The 22,535-nt window shown below is 43.4% G+C and overlaps 1 protein-coding gene across 1 annotated transcript in view; it reads right to left on the reverse strand.

The window, feature by feature from the left end:
• LOC132398288 (integral membrane protein 2A-like) overlaps positions 1–10,595 on the reverse strand; it is a 46,059-nt gene extending 35,464 nt beyond the window's left edge. The window contains exon 1 of the mRNA XM_059977486.1: positions 10,435–10,595. Within this exon, the coding sequence (XP_059833469.1) occupies positions 10,435–10,506 (72 nt within the window). The 5' untranslated portion in view covers positions 10,507–10,595. The remainder of the gene's footprint in view (positions 1–10,434) is intronic.
• Positions 10,596–22,535: the final 11,940 nt, after the last annotated feature.

Here is a 22,535-nt window from a genome sequence, read left to right on the forward strand (position 1 = left end):
GTAATCAGTAAATCAACAAGAGAGCCCCGGGTAGACAGAGTACGAGAAGGGTCTGAGACTTGTCTGTCACACGGAACCGTATCTTTGAGGAAGGGGGACCCACCAATTCCTGTACGAATCTGGAGAGACACGGGGGCTGAGCTGTCGTTGATCAGCAGTAAGGTACTAGAATTTGGTCGGAAAACGGGAATGGTAGCGGTGAGGGGAATAAGTAAAAGGATAGAAATGGTGGCCTTACACGAAGTCATTATGGATTGTGAGCTGGTGTCTGGACCCGTTGAAATAGGGGTGCCATCAGAATTCCCGAGAACTGACGCGGACGTCCTTCTCGGTAACGATTTAGCAGGTGGTAAGGTTTGGGCAGCCATGACGAGGACTGGCCGGCCAGTGAGTGTTGAGGCTCCGCCCCTAGAGTCCCAGATCTATCCCGCATGCACGGTCACTCGCAGCATGTCGAGACAAGCAGCTGAGAACGAGAGCAGTTTAAATCTGGCCAGTTTTGATTTGGCCGAGACGTTTCTACCGACCCTGTACCACGAGGGTTTAGAGGGTGGTAAAATGAAGAGTAGTAAAGTGAAAGAAGGTAAGGGAGCGGAGGTAGATCTGCCCTTAGCGAGGAGAAAGGTCCTAGAGGCAGAAAATAAAGATGAGGAACTGATAGAGCGGTTAAGAGGTCCAGAGTTGGACAGGGATAATCTGTCTGGTTTGGCAGAACTGTTTGAGGAAGTTGAAACTTCTAAAGATGTTCCCGATAATGAAATGAGGGCAGCCCTAGATGAAAAGGGTGCCCTTACCTCGAAGAAGTCTGCTGGGTTGGCAGATGAGGTTGTTTCAGCCCGCGGGGTTGAGTTTACTCCGGAAGGGAGTTGCCCAGAGAGTACCTGGGAGAAACGGGGGAACTTAGAATTTGAAAAAGGTACGGGTATTGAAAGCCTGGAAGAGGCCGATGTCCCGTTTGAGTGTGTCCAAGATGGGGATGCACGTGGTACTGAACCTAGTAACGGAGCTCAGAAAAAGTCTGAGGTATTTGATTCAGTGGCTGTCCTTGTGGGTCAGATAGACTTGGTTCAGTGGGAAAAGGGTTAACCTTGGTAACAGTGGGAAGTGAGAGTTCCCAGGTGTTTGTGCTCGAAGGTGTGTTCAAAGTTAATGCAGAATTTAAGAATGGGGAGATAAGAATTATTATTGAAGGAAACAGAAAGTCTGTAGTTCCTAAGTCAAATGAGGAAATTTTAAACCCGGCAGATCGCTTACAGAGTAAGCCAGGAGATAGTGGGGCCCCCCACTCTATTGTTATGCCAGGATGTGGTGTGAAGAGGCCGAATTCGAAATGCTACTTGAACGGAAGAGTTCCAATTAAAAACCCATAGCCTGAAGGGACCTTACGAGAGGGTTAGCCACCTGTGTAAAATTAAAGAATTGGGTGGAAATGGTCTAAGTTTGGGACATGGTGTTGATAAAATAACCCATATGATAAAGGCGGGCGGGAGTTTAAGATAAAGGCCAGATTACTCAAGTTCCCCACTTGGGAACTCACCGGCAAAGAGGTGACGGTTAATGGGGATGCTATTTTAAATAGCAAAGCAGGTTGTACGGGATTTCGCCAAAGCCTGTTAATAATAAAGACAACCCCTCGGAAGCCTGCCTGTTAAGTGAAAACGACCGAAACGATTAGTATTCACATAAACTTTTGTAGATGCACATAAGCTAAGATCACAACTCCTTAGTTTTGTTGCTGGGAAAAAAAAATAGGTGGTTATTAAGTTGAAGTCTGATGCTACAAGACTTTAGTAAGGTACAAGATGTTAAAAAAATTAAAGGAAATGCCACTGTAATCATTAACCGTTTAGATGCTGAATTGAATGTATCACTGTATTGATCTGTAGAAAAAAAAAACTTTTGTATTGTGTTAGATTCTATAACCCTGTAAGACTCTGTACTACTTCATTTCACCGCTGGTGAAAACACTTTGAAGAAAGGGGGTGTTATGAATGTACCACAGCTCTGAGGGGCCGAAGGGTGCGGGATAGCCCCCTCATTTGTGAGAATCGCAAGAGCATTATTGGGTTGGGTCAGAGGACCCAGGAAATGAGAGAGAGAGACAAGGCCATTGTCTCCTGGAGACAACGTTTGTGGATTGGGGACTACACTATGTGCAAGCCCTCGGGCAAAGTGGGCTGTTTGAGAGAGAGATTGCATCATCCCAACCTGATTGACATCTGAGACCCTGTGAGGAAGTATAAAAGAGGGTCTGGGGGAACAACCCCTTCAGAAGCACCAGAACAAACGCTAGCGATCCCGTAATAGCGGGAAGCCATTTGAAGGAAGCCACGTGCGTTCGGTTCCCTTGCCTGGGGGCTGGTGACTGGTACCACGGAAAACGACTTGGAACTAACAACGGGGAACCAACTCCCCCCGACTCAACGGATTGGCCTCATAAAGACCCGGGCAAGTTTCAAACCGTCTCTCTCTTAAACCCAAAGAGCTGCAGCTTGAAAGGACAGTGACTTTTATCTTTCCATTGGACAATACAAAATCCCCTAGACAAACGATAAGAGCTATTGCTTAATTGATGATTATTATTATACCCGCGTTTTTAGATTGAGTATTGACAACGTATTGTATCTGAATGTCTGTATTAATCTTATTTTTGTGCCCCTTTATAAATAAAGACTTTTAAAAATAGTACCATCAGACTTCAACGGGCCTCTCTATCTTTGCTGGTAAGTGACCCAGTTACGGGGTTCGTAACAATACATTCCTTGGGACTTTTTGACATGAATGGTACACTCAAAAACAAATAGTTTTCATAAAACACACCAACCTTTTCTGCAGTATGTAGATGCAAACGTGTCTGCTATACTAATAAGGGCTTTTGAATAGGATGTTGTGTTGATGTCTATATTTTGATGTAAGTGTTCTGATATCTGTGAGGGGAAGAAAGGTAAATGTATCTGGAAATTGAAAGTTTTGTTAAGTTAAGCAAAAGAACCTACTATCACAACCTTATGTTCCTTGCAACAGTCTATGTTCTCTTTACAAATGTGTTCTTCTAAATCCCCCCGACTGTTTGGTGATCGATAATATAGCCCCATTAACGTGGTCTTACCTTTATTTCTCAGTTCCACCCATAAAGCTTCATTAGTCAAGTTCTCCAGTCTGTCCTGACAGAGCACTGCTGTAACATTTTCCCTGACTGGTAATGCCACCCCCCCCCCCCCCCCACCAATCCCTCACACTCTGTCGCATCTAAAACAATGTAACCTCAGGATACTGAGCTGCCAGTGCTGCCCTTACCATATAACCATATAACAATCACAGCACGGAAACAGGCCATCTCGGCCCTCCTAGTCCGTGCCGAACTCTTAATCTCACCTAGTCCCACCTACCCACACTCAGCCCATAACCCTCCACTCCTTTCCTGTCCATATACCTATCCAATTTTACCTTAAATGACACAACTGAACTGGCCTCTACTACTTCTACAGGAAGCTCATTCCACACAGCTATCACTCTCTGAGTAAAGAAATACCCCCTCGTGTTTCCCTTAAACTTCTGCCCCCTAACTCTCAAATCATGTCCCCTCGTTTGAATCTCCCCTACTCTCAATGGAAACAGCCTATTCATGTCAACTCTATCTATCCTTCTCAAAATTTTAAATACCTCGATCAAATCCCCCCTCAACCTTCTACGCTCCAATGAATAGAGACCTAACTTGTTCAACCTTTCTCTGTAACTTAAGTGCTGAAACCCAGGTAACATCCTAGTAAATTGTCTCTGCACTCTCTCTAATTTATTGATATCTTTCCTATAATTCGGTGACCAGAACTGTACACAATATTTCAAATTTGGCCTTACCAATGCCTTGTACAATTTTAACATTACATTCCAACTTCTGTACTCAATGCTTTGACTTATAAAGGCCAGCGTTCCAAAAGCCTTCTTCACCACCCTATCTACATGAGACTCCACCTTCAGGGAACTATGCACTGTTATTCCTAGATCTCTCTGTTCCTCTGCATTCCTCAATGCCCTACCATTTACCCTGTATGTTCTATTTGGATTATTCCTGCTAAAATGTAGAACCTCACACTTCACAGCATTAAACTCCATCTGCCAACGTTCAGCCCATTCTTCTAACCGGCATAAATCTCCCTGCAAGCTTTGAAAACCCACCTCATTATCCACAACACCTCCTACCTTAGTATCATCGGCATACTTACTAATCCAATTTACCACCCCTTCATCCAGATCATTTATGTATATTACAAACAACATTGGGCCCAAAACAGATCCCTGAGGCACCCCGCTAGTCACCGGCCTCCATCCCGATAAACAATTATCCACCACTACTCTCTGGCATCTCCCATCTAGCCACTGTTGAATCCATTTTATTACTCCACCATTAATACCTAACGACTGAACCTTCTTAACTAACCTTCCAAGTCTCACTAATGGCTACAATATCATAATTCCATGAGTTGATTCATGTCCTGAGCACCTTTCCTACAATATTTCTTGCATTGAAATAAACAACTCAGAAGATTAGTCGCACCATACTGAACCTTTTGATTGTTTGAGATCTTAACAAGTCTCCACAACCACTCCACTCTCTGTTCAGGCAGGCACTTAACTCCCTGAACTCACTTTGCATAATCTTGTCCCTCTTCCAACCTAGTACCTATAGGTGCTAGTGTTATATATGGGCCACGACCTCTAGCAAAGCTCACACTCCAAGTTAAGAAAGCTGAGCTTCAGGAGGGGAATTCATTCAGATCCAGTCCCCAAGTAGAAAAAGACAGCGGCAGATCGTGACAGCTTATTTCAGATCTGATCAGTGACTAATCAGCATTTGGGATTGATTAGCAAGAGCAAATTAAAGGAAGGAAGGGACAAGTGCAGCAGTCATCATGGGAGTGGGCAGAGTTAGAGTGGTAAATCTTGAGGCTTTAGCTCTTCTAGGCTTCAGCAAAGCGAGGCTTCAGTCAGAGAAAACAATAAAAAGAAAAGCTCAAGGTAAACTTCATCTGTTCAGTTAGGACAGTAGATACCAGGTAAGATCCTCTTGAGGAATGTGGGAAGGTAGGGAGACCTCTAGTGTCCCTAATGAATACAAACGCAAGAAGTGCATCCGCTGCAGTTTCTAACAATCTGCATTAAGGAGTTAAGGGGCTGAAAATGGATGAACCCCAAAGCATTCGGGAGGCTGAAGAGGTGATAGATAGGACATATAGAAAAGTAGTTACACCAAGGTGCAACAGATATACCACTTTGGATATTGCTGGGGGAGGTGGGATGACACAAAGGAAATTCACAGTGGTCGGGTCTCTGGCACTGAATCTATGCCTCAGAGAGAAGTGGGGAGAAGGGCACGTTCTGGTAATTCGTTAGCTGGGGAATGGACAAGAGGTTCCATGGGCGATAATGAGATTCCCAGATGGTACGTTGCCTCCTGGGTGCCAGGGTCCAGGACATTTCGGATCAAATTTTCAGCATTCTTAAGTGGAAAGGTGAATGGTCAGAGGTCATATTCCATGTAGGTACCAATAACATGAGAAGGCCAAATAATGAGGTTCTGCAAAGGGAGTTCAGGGAGGTAGGTGGTAAGTTGAAGGGCAGATCACCAGGGTTGTTATCTCAGAATTGCTATCCACAGCACATGTTAGTGAGGCCGGGACAAGCAAAATTATACAGTTTAACACGTGGCTAAGAAGTTGGTATAGGAGGGCATTTTTGGATCATTGGGCTCTCTTCCAGGGAAGGTGGGACCTCTACAGAAGGGATGGTGCACCTGAACTGGAGGGTGACTAATATCCAAGCAGGAAGGTTTGTTAATGCTGCAAAGTGGGGTTTAAACAAGAGTTGCAGGGGGATGGGAACCAGAGTGCCGTAACAGTTAGTGGAGAGATTGTGGAGGCAGATGTTGGTAAGACCTTAAACAAAGTCAGAAATCAAAAGGTTAAGCATGGTGTGACTAGTGTTTTGCGTTGCCAAACTTCAATGCAAGAAGTATCATAGGAAAGGCAAATGAACTCTGGGAATGGATCAACACTTGGAATTATGACATTATGGCCATAAGTTAGATTTGGTTGCAGGAGGGGCAGGACAGGCAGCTCAGTGCTCCGGGGTTCCGTTGTTTTGGACATGACAGAAAGGGAGGGATTAAAAGGAGGGTGGCATTACCAGTCAGGAAAAAATGTCATGGCAGTACACCGTGTGGACAGACTTCACTAGTGAGGCTTTATGGGTGGAACTGAGAAATGAGAAAGGTATGACTACATTAATGGGAATATTACAGACCACCCAGCAGCCCTAAGGATTGAGAGGAACAAATTTGTAAAGAGATCATAGACTGTTGCAAGAAACATAAGATTGTTATAGAAGGTGATTTTAACTTTCTACATACTGACTGGGAACCCCATACTATAAAAGACTAGATGGGATGGAGTTTGTCAAATGTGGTCAGGAAAGTTTCCTTCATCAATATGTAAAAGTCCCAATGAGAGAGAGCGTGTCACACAGTCGGCACTCCTTATCCGAGAGTTCCTCATCCACAAATTCAACCAACCGCGAATCCTGAAGTGCTTTTGCAGCACTTGTTGTTTGAGCATGTACAGATTTTTTTTTGTCATTATTCCCTAAACAATGCAGTATAACAACTATTTTACATAGCATTTACATTGGTTTAGGTATTATAAGTAATCTAGAGATGATTTAAAGTATACGGGAGGGTGTATACGGGAGGGTGTATGTGGGTTATCGTGGATCAGGATTGAAAAAAATTGATAGTTTTCTTACTTAGTAAGTCAGAACAGGTACATCTGGTATTATTTAGCATCAGTTAGTCAAATGTTTGTCTTAGTGTACAGTATACATTTTAGCTTTCTATGCATAGAAAACACTTAAGAACATATGTTTCAGCACCGGGCTCGGGAACAGAAGTTCCCAAGTTCTATGCAGTGAAAGACTGCTCCCGAGTGCACTCTCCATCCATGCCAGGTTGATGTGAAGGATCAAAAACTCAAAACCCCAAAACCCAACAATTAAACAACTGTGTTGCTTATTAATAATTGTAGCTTTCATTGGGGCAGGGCCTTCCTCACTTTATCCATTAAAATTGTTCCAATCGTTGACCGACGTAGCCTAATGCTTTTACAATGACCGATAGCATTTCACGTCTTTCCGATCGCTCTATCATTTCCACTTTATTTTCAATCCTGATTGTGATTATTTTCGTGAACAGAAATACTGCGGATTCAGAGCTCCGCCGCCAGGTCCTAATGTCCACCGCATTGAGACTGGTTGAATAAAGGACTTGAGCATCCGCGTTGTTTTGGTATCCGCGAGGGGTCCCGGAACCAATCCCTCGCGAATAAGGAGGGCCAACTGTATTAGATCTGCTATTAGGGAAGGAGACAAGACAGGTGACAGACATTTGTGTAGGAGAACACTTTGCATCCAATGACCACAATGCCACTAGTTTCAAAGTAAATATGCAAAAAAGATAGATCTGATCTGCAGGTTGAGATTCAAAATTGGAGAAAGGCCAATTTTGAAGGTATCAGAAATGATCTGGCAAGTGTGAACTGGGACAGGCTGTTTTCTGGCAAAGGTGAGTGGGAGGCTTTCAATAACAAAATTTTGAGAGTACAAAGCTTGTATGTGCTTGTCAGAGTAAAATCATAAAGATAACAAGTGTAAAGAAGAGATATTGAGGCCCTGATTAAGAGGAAAAAAGGAGGTGCACAGTAGGTATAGGTAAGTAAGAACAAATGAGGTACATATGGAGTACAAGAAATGCAAAAGAACACTTCAGGAAGAAATCAGGATGGTTAAAAGAGCGCATGAAGTTGCTCTAGCAGACAAGGTGAAAGAGAATCCTAAGGGATTCTACAGATGTGTTAAGAGCAAAACAGACAGACAGACATACTTTATTGATCCCGAGGGAAATTGGGATTTGAAAAAGGATTGCAAGGGACAAAATTGGTCCTCTGGAAGACCAAAATGGTAATGCATATGCAGAGCCAAAACAGATGGGGAATATCTTAACTGAATTATTTGAATCTGTATTTACTCAGGAGATGGACACAAAGTCTAAAAAGGCAAGGCAAAGCGGCATCAACTTCATGGACCCTGCACAGATTACAAAGGAGGGGGACACCCTGCTCTAGTCTTCTGCATCTCTGGATCTTTTTATTGAAACATCAATGACCCCCTTCTCCAATTCTCAACCCTCCTCCTCTTCTTGGACACCCCATTCTGGTCTTCTGCCTGATCTGAATCTTTTCATTGAAACCTTGACCAACAGAGGAGGAGGTGTTTGCTACACTGAGGCAAATCAAGATGGATAAATCCCTAGGGCCAGATAAGGCATTCCATCAGATCATACAGGAAGCAAGTGCAGAAATTGCTTGGGCAATAGCAGAGAGATTTAAATCATCCTTAGCAACAAGGGAGGTCCCAAAGGATTAGATGGTAGCCAATGTTGTTCTACAGTTTAAAAAAAAAGGGGTTCTAAAGATAAACCAGGAAATTATAGGCTGGTGAATCTGACATCAGTTGTGGGAAAGTTATTGCAAGATATTCTTAGGACCAGATATAATTATTTGGATAGACATGGAATATTAAGGATAGTCAGCATGGCTTCATGTGTGGTAAGTCATGTCTAACTAATCTTAGAGTTTTTTGAGGAAGTTACCAGGAAAGTGGATAAAGACAAGAAAGTAGATGTTGTCTACATAGATTTCAGTAAGGTATCTGACTAGGTCCTATGTGGGAGGCTCATCCAGAAAGTTCAGTTGCTTGGCATTCAAGGTGAGGTGGTAAATTAAATTAGACATTGGCTTTGTGGGGGGAAGCCTGAACGTGAATGTACAGGGTTGCGTCTCTGACTGGAAGCCTAGGACTACTGGTGTGCTGCAGAGATTGGTGCCGGGTCCTTTGTTGTCCGTCATCTATCTATAATCGATGCTCTGGAAGATAAAGTGGTTAACTGGATCAGCAAATTTACAGATGACACCAAAATTGGGGGTGTAGTGGACAGTGAGGAAGGTTATCATGGCTTGCAGAGGGATTTGCACCAGCTGGAAAAGAGGCAGATCAAATATAATGCAGACAATTGCAAGGTTTTACACTTCAGTAGGACCAGCCAGAGTAGGTCTTACACAGTGAACAGTAGGGCACTGAGGAGTGTGGATCTGGGAATACAGGTCTATAATTCATTGAAAGTGGCATCACAGTTAGATGTGATTGTAAAGAAAGCTTTTAGCACATTAGCCTTCTTAAATCAAAGCATTAAGTACAGGAGATGGATGTTATTTTGAAGTTGTAAATGGAGTATTGTGTGCAGTTTTGGTCACCTACCTACAGGAAAGATGTAAACAAGGTTGATTGAGTGCTGATATTTACAAGAATGTTGCCGGGTCTAGAGGACCTGAGTTATAAGGAAAGATTGAATATGTTAGAACTTTATTCTTTACAACATGGAAGATTGAGAGGAGATTTGATAGAGGTATACAAAATTATGAGAGGGTACAGATAGGGTAAATACAAGCAGGCCCTTTCCACTGAGGTCTGGTGGAATTATAACCAATAGACATGGGTTAAGGGTGAAAGGTGAGAAGTTTAAGGGGAACATGAGGGGAAACTTCCTTATTCAGAGGGTCATGAGAGTGTGGAATGAGCTGCCAGCACAAGTGATGCATGCAAGCTTGATTTAAGAGAAGTTTGGATAGATTCACGGATGGTATGGGGTATGGAGGGCTATGGTCCTGGTGCAGGTCGATGGGAGAGGGCAGTCTAAATGGTTTCAGAATGGATTAGATAGGCCAAAGGTCCTGTTTCTGTGCTGTACTTCTCTATAACTCTAAACCATTTAATAGTTAATATTCTAACTTAATATTCTAAGTTTGGAATATTAGGCTCAGAATTTACAAATTCTACTGGGGGCATACTAACTGGGGGCAATTACCAATCAAAATTCCTTTCTGCCTAAAGTACGTTAAAATAAAGATGTCGTATGTGTCGTTTTGAACTTGAAACTAAAGGGTTATTGCACATCAAGAAAACAGGAACTGAAGAGGCACTTCCGTTGTTTACCACAACTCTATTTCACTTCCGTGAATACAAAGCAAACTTGGCAGATCCGTGCAGCCTCCCCGTTCTTGGTTACATGTTTAATTGTGTTGGGATAGCGACTGTCTGTAACCCACTGTACCTAAGCGGCACCCAAGGGACGGCTAAGCCCTTTAGTTATAACGTTGTTACATATCTGCAGTGGGCAAAACGGTTGTAGTAATTTACAGAATTTACACAGCGCGCACATCCGGCCCTCAACAGTCGGAGGAAAGCCCCCCCCCCCCATACACCACACCGACACCCCCAATACTGTCCTGGCCCACGATCGTGCTGCCGGTGAGCACCCCACCCACTCACCAGCTCGGGAACCAGTAACGCTCCCTTGGCGTTTTTTTGAACGACAGGCGAGCTAAAGCCAATTTTCACCATCTTCAACCCCAACCCTTCAACGAAATCCGGCTAATGGCTTCCACTCGACTTCCCTTCAGCTGGGCGCGCGCTCCCGCTGGCAGCCGGCGCACGGCGCGCTCCCGGGCCCGGGCGCGTGCGCTCGCGGCCGCCTCCACTGGTGGGAAGCGGCAGCTGCAGGATCCGCAGTGTCTCCCAGCACGTGTCTGTGACACGACACACGTGTGCGCACTGGTGGCATATGGAGGGGGGCAGAGGTTGGGTGCGAGGGGCATAGGGGTGTCTAGCTAGGGAGAGGAGAGGGGAGGGGTGGAGCAAAGGAGGGGTTGGGGAGGACAGAGGAGGGAGGGAAGAAATGGGGGTAGGAGAGAGGGGGAGGGGTGGAGCAAAGGAGGGGTTGTGGAGGACAGAGGAGGGAGGGAAGAAATGGGGGTAGGAGAGAGGGGGAGGGAAGTGGAGGAAGGAGGGGAGGAGTGGTGGTTGATGAATGTTGTGGGGATATTAGGAAATAGTGTAGGTTCAGGTAGAGGGAGGATCCGGAAAAGGAGCTGCAAATGGAGGGTTTGGGTGAGTGTGTTAGTAGAAGGAGGTTTGAATCAAGTTGAATCTAGTCTGGAAAACAGAAAATATTGTAATGATTTGAATGAAGAGGAAGGCTGAGATATTTTTAAAAAAGGAGAGAAGACTTAAAGGTATTGCTTAAATTTGGCCCGGAACATCCACCCTCTATCCACCCCATTAAATTAACTTAGGGAATATAGGTTATACTTCCTAAGGAGAGAATGTGTTAATCGTTTGTAAGGATAAGAAACAGTGTGAGAAGGCATTATGATTGCAGACTTTGCTTAGCAAGAAGATAGTGTCTATGTTGCCAGATGAAAATAGAGGTGTTAGGGGTGTTATGACAGCTGTTCTGGTGGAGATTTCAATAGAAGAGATTAAGTTAGGAGGCAAGGCTAAGGAGATAAAGAGATTGCAAGTAGTCTGAAATGGGAAAAGGATGGATGGTTTATCTATAGTAATGTGTTACATATCACGGGAGTTCTCCAGGGTCATTTTGGTAGCAGTTTGCATTCCACCTCAGGCCAATGTCACTCAGGCTTTAGATAATCTGAACAATGGGATCAACATGCATGAAACAGCTCACCCTAGCACCTTCACCATTGTTTTGGGAGATTTTAACAAGCCAGTCTGAAAAGAAAACTAAGGAATTATAATCAAACGATCACTTGCAATACCAGAGGAAACAACACACTCTGGTATTGTTGAACCAATGTTACACCACCATCAAGTATGCCTAACTTGTTATTCCACACCCTCACTTTGGGAAGTCTGATCACTTGGCAGTACCTCTACTCCCTGAGTAAAGGCAGGGACCAACAGCACCAGTACTGAGGACCAAGAAGGTATGGACAAGGGAAGCACAGGAGTGCTTTCAGGACTGCTTTGAATCGGTGGACTGGACTGTATTTAGGGATTCACCTTTGAACCTGGATGAGTATGCTGCAGTTGTTACTGACTTCATTAAAACCTGTGTGGATGAGTGTGTGCCTACAAAGACTTACTGTACATTCCCAAACCAAAGCCGAGGATAAACCAGGAGGTACATCGTCTGCTGAAGGCTAGATCTGTGGCATTCGAGTCTGGTGACCCAGGTCTGTACAAGAAGAACAGATATGATTTGTGGAGGGCTATTTCAAGGGTGAAGAGATAATTTTGAATGAGGTTGGATGCAACATCGGATGTACATTAACTCTGGCAGGGTTTTCAAGACATTACTTACTTAAGCCATGGCAGCAATGCTTCACCACCAGATGAACTCAACGTCTTCTATGCCCACTTTGAAAGGGAGAACACAACTACAGCTGTGAAGATCCCTGCTGCACCTGATGACCCTATTATCTTTGTCTCAGAGGCCGATGTTAGACTGTCTTTAAAGAGAGTGAACCCTCGCAAGGCTCAAGCTCCCAATGGAGTACCTGGTGAGGCTTTGAAAACCTGTTCCAACCAACTAGCGGGAGTATTCAAGGACATTTTCAATCTCTCACTGCTATGGGCAGAAGTTCCCACTTGCTTCAGAATGGCAACAATTATACCATTGCCTAAGAAAAGTAATGTGAGCTACCTTAGTGACTATTGATGAAATGCTTTGAGAGGTTGGTCATGACTAGACTGAACTCCTGCCTCAGCAAGGACCTGGACCCATTGCAATTTGCCTATCGCCACAATAGGTCAACAGCAGTTGCAATCTCAATGGCTCTCCACATGGCTTTAGACCACCTGGACAACACAAACACCTACGTCAGGATTCTGTTCATTGACTATAGCTCAGCATTTAATACCAGGCTGTTCATCAACTATTGCTCAGCATCAAATAACATCATTCCCACAATCTTACTTGAGAAGTTGTAGAACCTGGGCCTCTGTACCTCTCCCTGCAACTGGATCTTCAACTTCCTAACCAGAAAACCACAGTCTGTGCAAATTGGTGATAACACCTCCTCCTTGCTGATGATCAACACTGGTGCATCTCAGGGGTATGTGCTTAGCCCACTGCTCTACTCTCTCTATATCCATGACTGTGTGGCTAGGCAGAGCTCGAATGCCATCTATAAATTTGTTGACAATACAACCATTGTTGGTAGAATCTCAGATGGAGACGAGAGGGCGTACAGGAGCGAGATATGCCAACTAGTGGAGTGGTGTCACAGCAACAACCTGAAACTCATCATCAGTAAGACGACAGAACTGATTGTGGACTTACAGAAGGGTAAGATGAAGGATCACGTACCAATCCTCATAGAGGGATCAAAAGTGGAGAGAGTGACCAGTTTCAAGTTCCTGGGTGTCAAGATCTCTGAGGACCTAACCTGGTCCCAACATGTTGATGCAGTTATAAAGAAGGCAAGACAGCAGCTTTACTTCATTAGGAGTTTGAAAATATTTGGTATGTCAACAAATACACTAAAAAACTTATATAGATGTACCATGGCGAGCATTATGGGGGAGGGGGCTATTGCACAGGACCGAAAGAAGCTGCAGAGTGTTGTAAATTTAGTCAGCTCATCTTGGGTACTGGCCTACAAAGTACTCAGGACATCTTCAGGGAGCAGTGTCTCAGAAAGGCAGCATCCATTATTGAGGACCTCCAGCACCCAGGGCATGCCCTTTTCTCACTGTTACCATCAGGATGGAGGTACAGAAGCCTGAAGGTACACACTCAGCAATTCAGGAGCAGCTTCTTCCCCATCCGATTACTAAATGGACACTACCTCACTTTTTTAATGTACATTATTTCTGTTTTTGCATGATTTTTAATCAATATATGTATACGACAATTGATTGACCTTACTTATTATTATTATTTTATTTATTTTTTCCTCTTCGATATTATGTATTGCATTGAACGGCTGCTTCTAAGTTAACAAATTTCACGGCACATGCTGGTGTCATGATTCTGATTCTGATGTTTTGATGAAGTGAAGTTCCCTGATAAAGTTAGTTTGGGGTATGTTAGTTATAATACGTATATGAGCTTATATTCCAGCCCCTGCTTAAATGTTACAAATGTCAGAGGTTTGGGCATGTTGCAGCAGTATGTCATGGGAAACTAAGATGTAGTAAATATGGTGGGGAGCATAAGTATGCAGATTGTGAAGGCATAAAGTTTAAATATTGTAAGTGTGACAGAAGACTTAGTGTAGTTTATAGAGGATGTGAAGTTTTTAAGAAGGCAGCTGAGGTTTAACAGGTTAGGTGTATCTTCTGCAGAGGCCTAGCAAAAGGTTAAACTGAGGCCTAAGCAACACTTACAAACAAGCTGGAGGAACTCAGCAGGTTGGGCAGCATCCGTCGAAATGAGCAGTCAACGTTTTGAGCCGAGACCCTGCTCGTTTCTGTGGTGAACTACATATACCTGTCTGGACACGCCCCCAGCTGACTGCTCCTGTGGCCCCTCCCACTGACCGTGGCTCCTCCCACAGACCCCGGTATAAAGGCAATTGAGGCCTGAGCCCAGCCCTCATTCTCCAGGATGTAGTATGGTGGTCACCTACTGCTTGTTCTTTCTTCCAGTCAATAAAAGCCGATATCTCGCCTTCACATCTCAGAGAGAGTTATTGATGGTGCATCAGTTTCCATGGATGCTGCCCAACCTGCTGAGTTCCTCCAGGTTGTTTGTATGTGTTGATTTGACCACAGCATCTGCAGTGTACTTTGTGTAAACTTAGGCCTACCTAGGGGGAAGCAACAGAGTCTGGCCCTGTGGCTCAGAAAGGTAGGGAAAGGAAGAAGGCAGGAGTGATAGGGGACTCTATAGGTAGGGGGCCAGACAGGTGATTTTGTGAGCGCAGGAAAGAAGCACGGATGGTAGTCTGCCTCCCAAGTGCTAGGGTCCAGGATGTTTCTGATCGCGTTCATGATATCCTGAAGTAGGAAGGTGAACAGCCAGAGGTCGTGGTACATATTGATACCAATGACACAAGTAGGAAAAGGGAGGAGGTCCCGAAATCAGACTACACGGAGTTAGGAAGGTTGAGAAGCAGGACCTCGAAGGTAGTAATCTCAGGATTACAGACTGTGTTACGCAACAGTGAGTATACAAATAGAATGTGGTGGATGATAAATGTGTGGCTGAGGGATTGGAGCAGGGGGCAGGGATTCAGAATTCTAGATCATTGGAACCTCTTTTGGGGCAGGCGTAACCTGTACAAAAAGGACAGATTGCACTTAAATCCGACAGAGCAATATCCTGGCAGGGAGGTTTGCTAAGGCTATTGGCGAGCATTTAAACTAGGATTGCTGGGGGGTGGGAACCAAACTGAAGAGATGGAGGAAGAGGCAGTTGGCTCACAAATAGAGAAAGCTTGGAGACAGTGCAAGAGGGAGGATAAGCAGTTGATATAGCAGGAATGCGTTCAAACTGATAGTTTGAGATGTGTCTAGTTCAATGCAAAAAGTATCATGAACAAAGTGGATTAGCTTAGAGCCTGGATCAGTACTTGGAGCTATGATGTTGTGGCCATTACAGAGACTTAGAGTGCCAGGCTTTAGATGTTTCAGAAAGGACAGAGAGGGAGGCAAAAGATGTGGGGGCATGGCACTGCTGATCAGAGATAGGGTTACGGCTGCAGAAAAGGAGGAAGTCATGGAGGGTTGTCTACTGAGTCTCTGTGGGTGGAAGTTAGAAACATGAAGGGGTCAATAACTCTACTAGGTGTTTTTTGTAGACCACCCAATAGTAACAGGGATATCGAGGAGCAGATAGGGATACTGATTCTGGAAAGGTGTAATAATAACAGGGTTGTCATGATGGGAGATTTTAATTTCCCAGATATCGCCTGGCATCTCCCTAGAACAGGAGGTTTAGATGGGGTGGAGTTTGTAGATGTGTTCAGGAAGGTTTCCTGATATAATATGTAGATAAGCTTACAAGGGAAGGAGTTGTACTTGGTATTGGGAAGTGAACCTGGTCAGGTGTCAGGTCTCTTAGCAGGAGAGTATTTTGGAGATAGTGCTCATAATTCTATCTCCTTTATCACACTGGAGAGTGATGGCAACAGACAAGTTAGGGAAATGTTTAATTGGCATAAGGAGAAAATATGAAGCTATCAGGCAGGAACTTGGAAACATAAATTGAGAACAGATGTTCTCAGGGAAATGTACCTCAGAAATATGGCAAATGTTCAGGGGATATTTGCATGGAGTTCTGCACAGGTATGTTCCAATGAGACAGGCAAAGGATGGTAGGGTACAGGAACTGTTGAACATCTAGTCAAGAAGAGAAGAAAATGTACAAAAGGTTCAAAAACTAGGTAATGATACAGATCTAGAAGATTATAAGGCTAGCAGGAAGTATCTTAAGAATAAAATTAAGAGAGCCAGAAGGGGCCATGAGAAGGCCTTGGTGAGCAGGATTAAGGAAAACCCCAAGGCGTTCTACAAGTATGTGTAGAGCAAGAGGATAAGACATAAGAGAATAGGACCAATCAAGTGTGACAGTGGAAAAGTGTGTATGGAACTGGAGGAAATGACAGAAGTACTTAATGAATACTTTGCTTCAGTATTCACTATAGAAAAGGATCTTGGCGATTGTAGAGATGACTTACAGTCAATTGAAAAGCTTGAGCACATAGATATTAAGAAAAAGGATGTGCTGGAGCTTTCCGAAAGCATCAAGTTGGATAAGTCTCTGGGACCAGATGAGATGTACCCCAGACTACTGTGGGAGGAGAGGGAGGAGATTGCTGAGTCTCTAGCAATGACCTTTGCATCATCAATGGGGATGGGAGAGGTTCCAAAGGATTGGAAGGTTGTAGATGTTGTTCCTTTATTTAAGAAAGGGAGTAGAGATAGCCCAGGAAATTATAGACCAGTGAATCTTACTGGTTAAGTTAATGGTAACTTACTGGTAAGTTAATGGAAAAGATCCTGAGAGGCAGGATTTATGAACATTTGGAGAGGTATAATATGATTAGGAATAGTCAGCATGGTTTTGTCAATGGCAGGACGTGCCTTATGAGCCTGATTTAGTTTTTTGAGCATGTGACAAAGCACATTGATGAAGGTAGAGCAGTAGATGTAGTGTATATGGATTTCGGCAAGGCATTTGATAAGGCTTCTTGAGAAAGTAAGGAGGCAATGGATCCAAGGGGACCTTACTTTGTGGATCCAGAATTGGCTTACCCACAGAAGGCAAAGAGTAGCTTTAAATGGGTCATATTCTGCGTGAAAGTTGGTGACCAGTGCTGTGCCTCACAGATCTGTTCTGGAAAACCCTCTCTTCGTGATTTTTATAAATGACCTGGATGAGGAAGTGGAGAGATGGGTTAGTAAATTTGCTGATGACACAAAGGTTGGGGGTGTTGTGGATAGTGTGGAGGGCTGTGAGTGGTTACAGCAGGACATCGATAGGATGCAAAACTGGGCTGAGAAGTGACAGATGAAGTTCAACCCACATAATGTGAGGTGGTTCATTTTGCAGGTCAAATATGATGGCAGAATACATCACCATCTCACTACAGGAAGGATGTGGAAACTATAGAAAGGGTGCAGAGGAGATTTACAAGGATGTTGCCTGGATTGGGGAGCATACCTTATGAGAATCAGTTGAGTGAACTGGGCCTTTTCTCCTTGGAGTGGCGGAGGATGAGAGGTGACTTGATAGAGGTGTTTAAGATGATGAGAGGCATTGATCATTTGGATAGCAAGAGGCTTTTTCCTAGGGCTGAAATGGCTCACATGAGAGGGCATAGTTTTAAGGTGCTTGGAAGTAGGTACAGAGGAAATGTCAGAGGTAAGTTTTTACACAGAGAGTGGTGAGTGCATGGAATAGGCTGCCAGCGATGGTGGTGGAGGCGGATACGATAGGGTCTTTTAAGAGACTCCTGGATTGGTACATGGAGCTTAGAAATATAGAGGGCTATGGGTAACCCTAGGTAATTTCTGAAGTAAGTATATGTTCGGCACAGCATTGTGGGCCGAAATGCCTGTATTGTGCTGTAAGTTTTCTGTGTTTCTATGAACATTGATAAAGTATTACCATTTAGAGAACACAATGTGAATTCAGAGGCTATATGTTGGCATCATACTTCTCTTACTAAAGATACTTTACTATGTGATAAAATGAAGTTTGTGATATTCATAATGGTGAATTATACAGCTCAGACATCTAGTCATACTGAGAAAATTAAAATTATTGTGATAGCTGCTGAAAAGTATTTTGGTAGAGCTGGAGCAGGAAGCTATAAATGAAGTTCTAATGGGTGGGGTATCTGTATTTCAGTCTTCTTGTGAATGCACATAATGGGATTAAGAATATTGCAGTGGAATGCAAGATGCCTGATTTCTAATGGTCATATTTCCAATTTATCAAATCCACCTGATATTATATGTATTCAGGAAACCTGGTTGTGACCACATTTAAGTTTTTTCTTGCAGGATTATGTTGTAGTTAAGCATGATATATTAGTTGGTAGAAGGGGTGGTGTTGCAAGTTTTATAAAGAAAGGGGTAGGACTTAGAGTTGTGGATGTAAATGAAGTATATCAGGCACTTGTAGTAGAAGTATTTGATTCAACAGGTAGGGGCATTAAAGTGGTAAATGATCCTTGTGGATAGCTCTCGCTTCATTTGCTGTAAATTATATGTCGCTCTAGCTCACTAAGGGTTGTATGGTGTGGGGATTTTAATGCACGTTATTCACTGTGGGGTTGTTCACAGTATGATGGTAATGGTTTGATTGTTGAAGAATTTTGAGATATTTCACATTTTGTGTGTCTTAATGATGGGAGGGGCATGAGATTTAGTGTTCATAATAGTTCTGAAACTGCTATAGATTAACTTTAGTTTTGAGCATTCTGGCTGGAGTGAGTGAGTGGGATGTCATGGGAGATGAAAGATTAGGGAGTGCTCATTTTCCTGTATTTATAAGCTTGGGTTTGGATTTGTATAGGAGGCCACTTTTAGGAAGTGGAATTTTGGTAGAGGTTTAAGGTTTTATGTGATGAATGTCTATCGAGGCCGAATGTTGAGGATGATGTGGATTTCTGCAATGAAAGATTATGTCACGTTGTTCATCAAACTGCGGTAGAAGTGATTGCTATTTAAAAAAAAGCATTAATAGGAGAAAGGCATACCATGTGGACTGAGGAGTGTACAGAGGCAATTAGGGAGAGAAATAAGCTATTCAGTAAAGTTAAGAAGCATCACCATATTAAGCATAAAAGGGCACAGGCCATGGTGAGGAAAGTGGTGGAGGTTGCAAATAAGGTTTACTGGAGGTCATATTGTGATAATATTGGAAGGGGCATTAAACTGGGAGATATTTGGGGTATTATGAATGCACCACAGCTCTGAGGGGCCGAAGGGGCAGGGGAGCCCCATCCTTTGTGAGAATCGCAAGATCACTATTGAGTCCGTTCAGGAGACTCAGGAAATGGGAGAGAGAGGCATGCCGAATACCTCGTTCCACCGCGATGCAAAATAATGCGACATTGACCATTGTCTCCTGGAGACCATGTTTGTGGATTGGGGACTATGCTACGTGCAAGCCCTCGGGCAAAGTGGGCTGGTTGAGAGAGAGATTGCATCATCCCAACCTGATTGACATCTGAGACCCCGTGAGGAAGTATAAAGGAGGGTCTGGGGGAACACTCCCTTGAGATGCACCAGAAGAAATGCTAACGATCCCGTAGTAGCGGGAAGCCATTTGAAGGCAGTCACGTGCGTTCGATTCTGTTGTTGGAATCGGTGACTGGAACCACGGAAACCAGCGTTTAGCTAACAACGGGGAAGCCCGCTCCCCTGACTCAACGGATTCGCTTCATAAAAGACCCGGGCAAGTTTCTTTTCTCACCAATCTCTCTCTCTCTCTCTCTCTCTCTCTCTCTCTCTCTCTCTCTCTCCAACAAGTGAAAACCCAGCGGTCCCCCCCAAAAGGCTGAAGCCTGCTGGAACTGAGTGACTTTTATATTTCCATCGGACAATATATTATCCCCCAGACAAACGATCGAGCTGTTTCTTATTGATGGTTATTATTAGACCCGAGCTTTTAGATTGAGTAGTGACGATGTATATTATCTGAATGTTTGTATTAATCTTATTTTTGTGCCTCTTCATAAATAAAGACTTTTAAAAATAGTACCATCAGACTTCAACGGACCTCTCTATCTTTGCTGGTAAGTGATCCAGTTACGGGATTTCATAACAGGGGAATGATTAAAAATGGTGGTGGGGGGGGAATTTATAGGGCTAATAACATTCCAGTATTGACTGAAGAAGGTAATACAATTGTTATTGAAATAGAGAAAGCTGAAATACTGGTTCAGTCATTTCTTCAATTCATAATCAAGATAATGGAAGTGAAGAGGCTGAACAATGTAGGTTCTAAGAGAATACTTTGATGTAGCTATTAGTGAAACATGGTTGCAGGAAGGGTGTGATTGGCAACTAAATATTCCTGGATTTAGTTGCTTCAGGTGTGATAGACTAGGAGGGGCCAGAGGAGGAGGTGTTGCATTGCTTGTCCGAGAAAATCTTATGGCGGTGCTTTGGAAGGATAGATTAGAGAGCTCCTCTAGGGAGGTTGTTTGGGTGGAATTGAGGAATGGGAAAGGTGTAGTAACACTGATAGGAGTGTATTATAGGCCACCTAATGGGGAGCGGAAGAGCAAATGTGTAAGGAGATAGCAGATATTTGTAGTAAACACAAGGTGGTGATTGTGGGAGATTTTAATTTTCCACACATAGACTGGGAAGCTCATTCTGTAAAAGGGCTGGATGGTTTAGAGTTTGTGAAATGTGTGCAGGATAGTTTTTTGCAACAATACATAGAAGTACCAACTAGAGATGGGGCAGTGTTGGATCTCCTGTTAGGGAATGTGATAGGTCAGCTGACAGATGTATGTGTTGGGGAGCACTTCGGGTCCAGTGATCACAATAGCATTAGCTTCAATATAATTATGGAGAAGGACAGGACCTAGAGTTGAGAGTTTTTGATTGAAGAAAGGCTAACTTTGAGAAGATGCGAAGGGATTTAGAGAGAGTGGATTGGGTCAAGTTGTTTTATGGGAAGGATGTAATAGAGAAATGGAGGTCATTTAAGGGTGAAATTATGAGGGTACAGAATCTTTATGTTCCTGTTAGGTTGAAAGGAAAGGTTAAAGGTTTGAAAGCACCATGGTTTTCAAGGGATATTAGAAATTTGGTTCGGAAAAAGAGGGATGTCTACAATAGATATAGGCAGCATGGAGTAAAGGAATTGCTCGAGGAATATAAAGAATGTAAAAGGAATCTTAAGAAAGAGATTAGAAAAGCTAAAAGAAGATACGAGGTTGGTTTGGCAAATAAGGTGAAAGTAAATCTGAAAGGTTTCTACAGTTATATTAAAAGCAAGAGGATAGTGAGGGATAAAATTGGCCCCTTAGAGAATCAGAGTGGTCAGCTATGTGTGGAGCCGAGGGAGATGGGAGAGATTTTGAACGATTTCTTCTCTTCGGTATTCACTAAGGAGAAGGATATTGAATTGTGTAAGGTGTGGGAAACAAGAAAGGAAGTTATGGAACCTATGACAATTAAAGAGGTGGAAGTACTGGTGCTTTTAAGAAATTTAAAAGTGGATAAATCTCCGGATCCTGACAGGATATTCCCCAGGACCTTGAGGGAAGTTTGTGTAGAAATAGCAGGAGCTCTGACGGAGATCTTTAAGATGTCATTAGAAACGGGGATTGTGCTGGAGGATTGGTGTATTGCTCATGTGATTCCATTGTTTAAAAAGGGTTCTAGAAGTAAGCCTAGCAATTATAGACCAGTCAGTTTGACATCAGTGGTGGGTAAATTAATGGAAAGTATTCTTAGAGATAGTATTAATAATTATCTGGATAGACAGGATCTGATTAGGAGTAGCCAGCATGGAATTGTGCATGGAAGGTCATGTTTGACAAACCTTATTGAATTTTTTGAAGAAGTTACGAGGAATGTTGACGAGGGTAAGGCAGTGGATGTAGTCTATATGGACTTCAGCAAAGCCTTTGACAAATTTCCGTATGGAAGGTTAGTTAAGAAGGTACAGTTGTTAGGTATTAATGCTGGAGTAATAAAATGGATTCAACAGTGGCTAGATGGGAGATGCCAGAGAGTAGTGGTGGATAATTGTTTATCGGGATGGAGGCCGGTGACTAGCGGGGTGCCTCAGGGATCTGTTTTGGGCCCAATGTTGTTTGTAATATACATAAATGATCTGGATGATGGGGTGGTAAATTGGATTAGTAAGTATGCCGATGATACTAAGGTAGGAGGTGTTGTGGATAATGAGGTGGGTTTTCAAAGCTTGCAGGGAGATTTATGCCGGTTAGAAGAATGGGCTGAACGTTGGCAGATGGAGTTTAATGCTGTGAAGTGTGAGGTTCTACATTTTGGCAGGAATAATCCAAATAGAACATACAGGGTAAATGGTAGGGCATTGAGGAATGCAGAGGAACAGAGAGATCTAGGAATAACAGTGCATAGTTCCCTGAAGGTGGAGTCTCATGTAGATAGGGTGGTGAAGAAGG

Source organism: Hypanus sabinus, chromosome 8, assembly GCF_030144855.1.
Source record: "Hypanus sabinus isolate sHypSab1 chromosome 8, sHypSab1.hap1, whole genome shotgun sequence".
Lineage (NCBI taxonomy): Eukaryota > Metazoa > Chordata > Chondrichthyes > Myliobatiformes > Dasyatidae > Hypanus > Hypanus sabinus.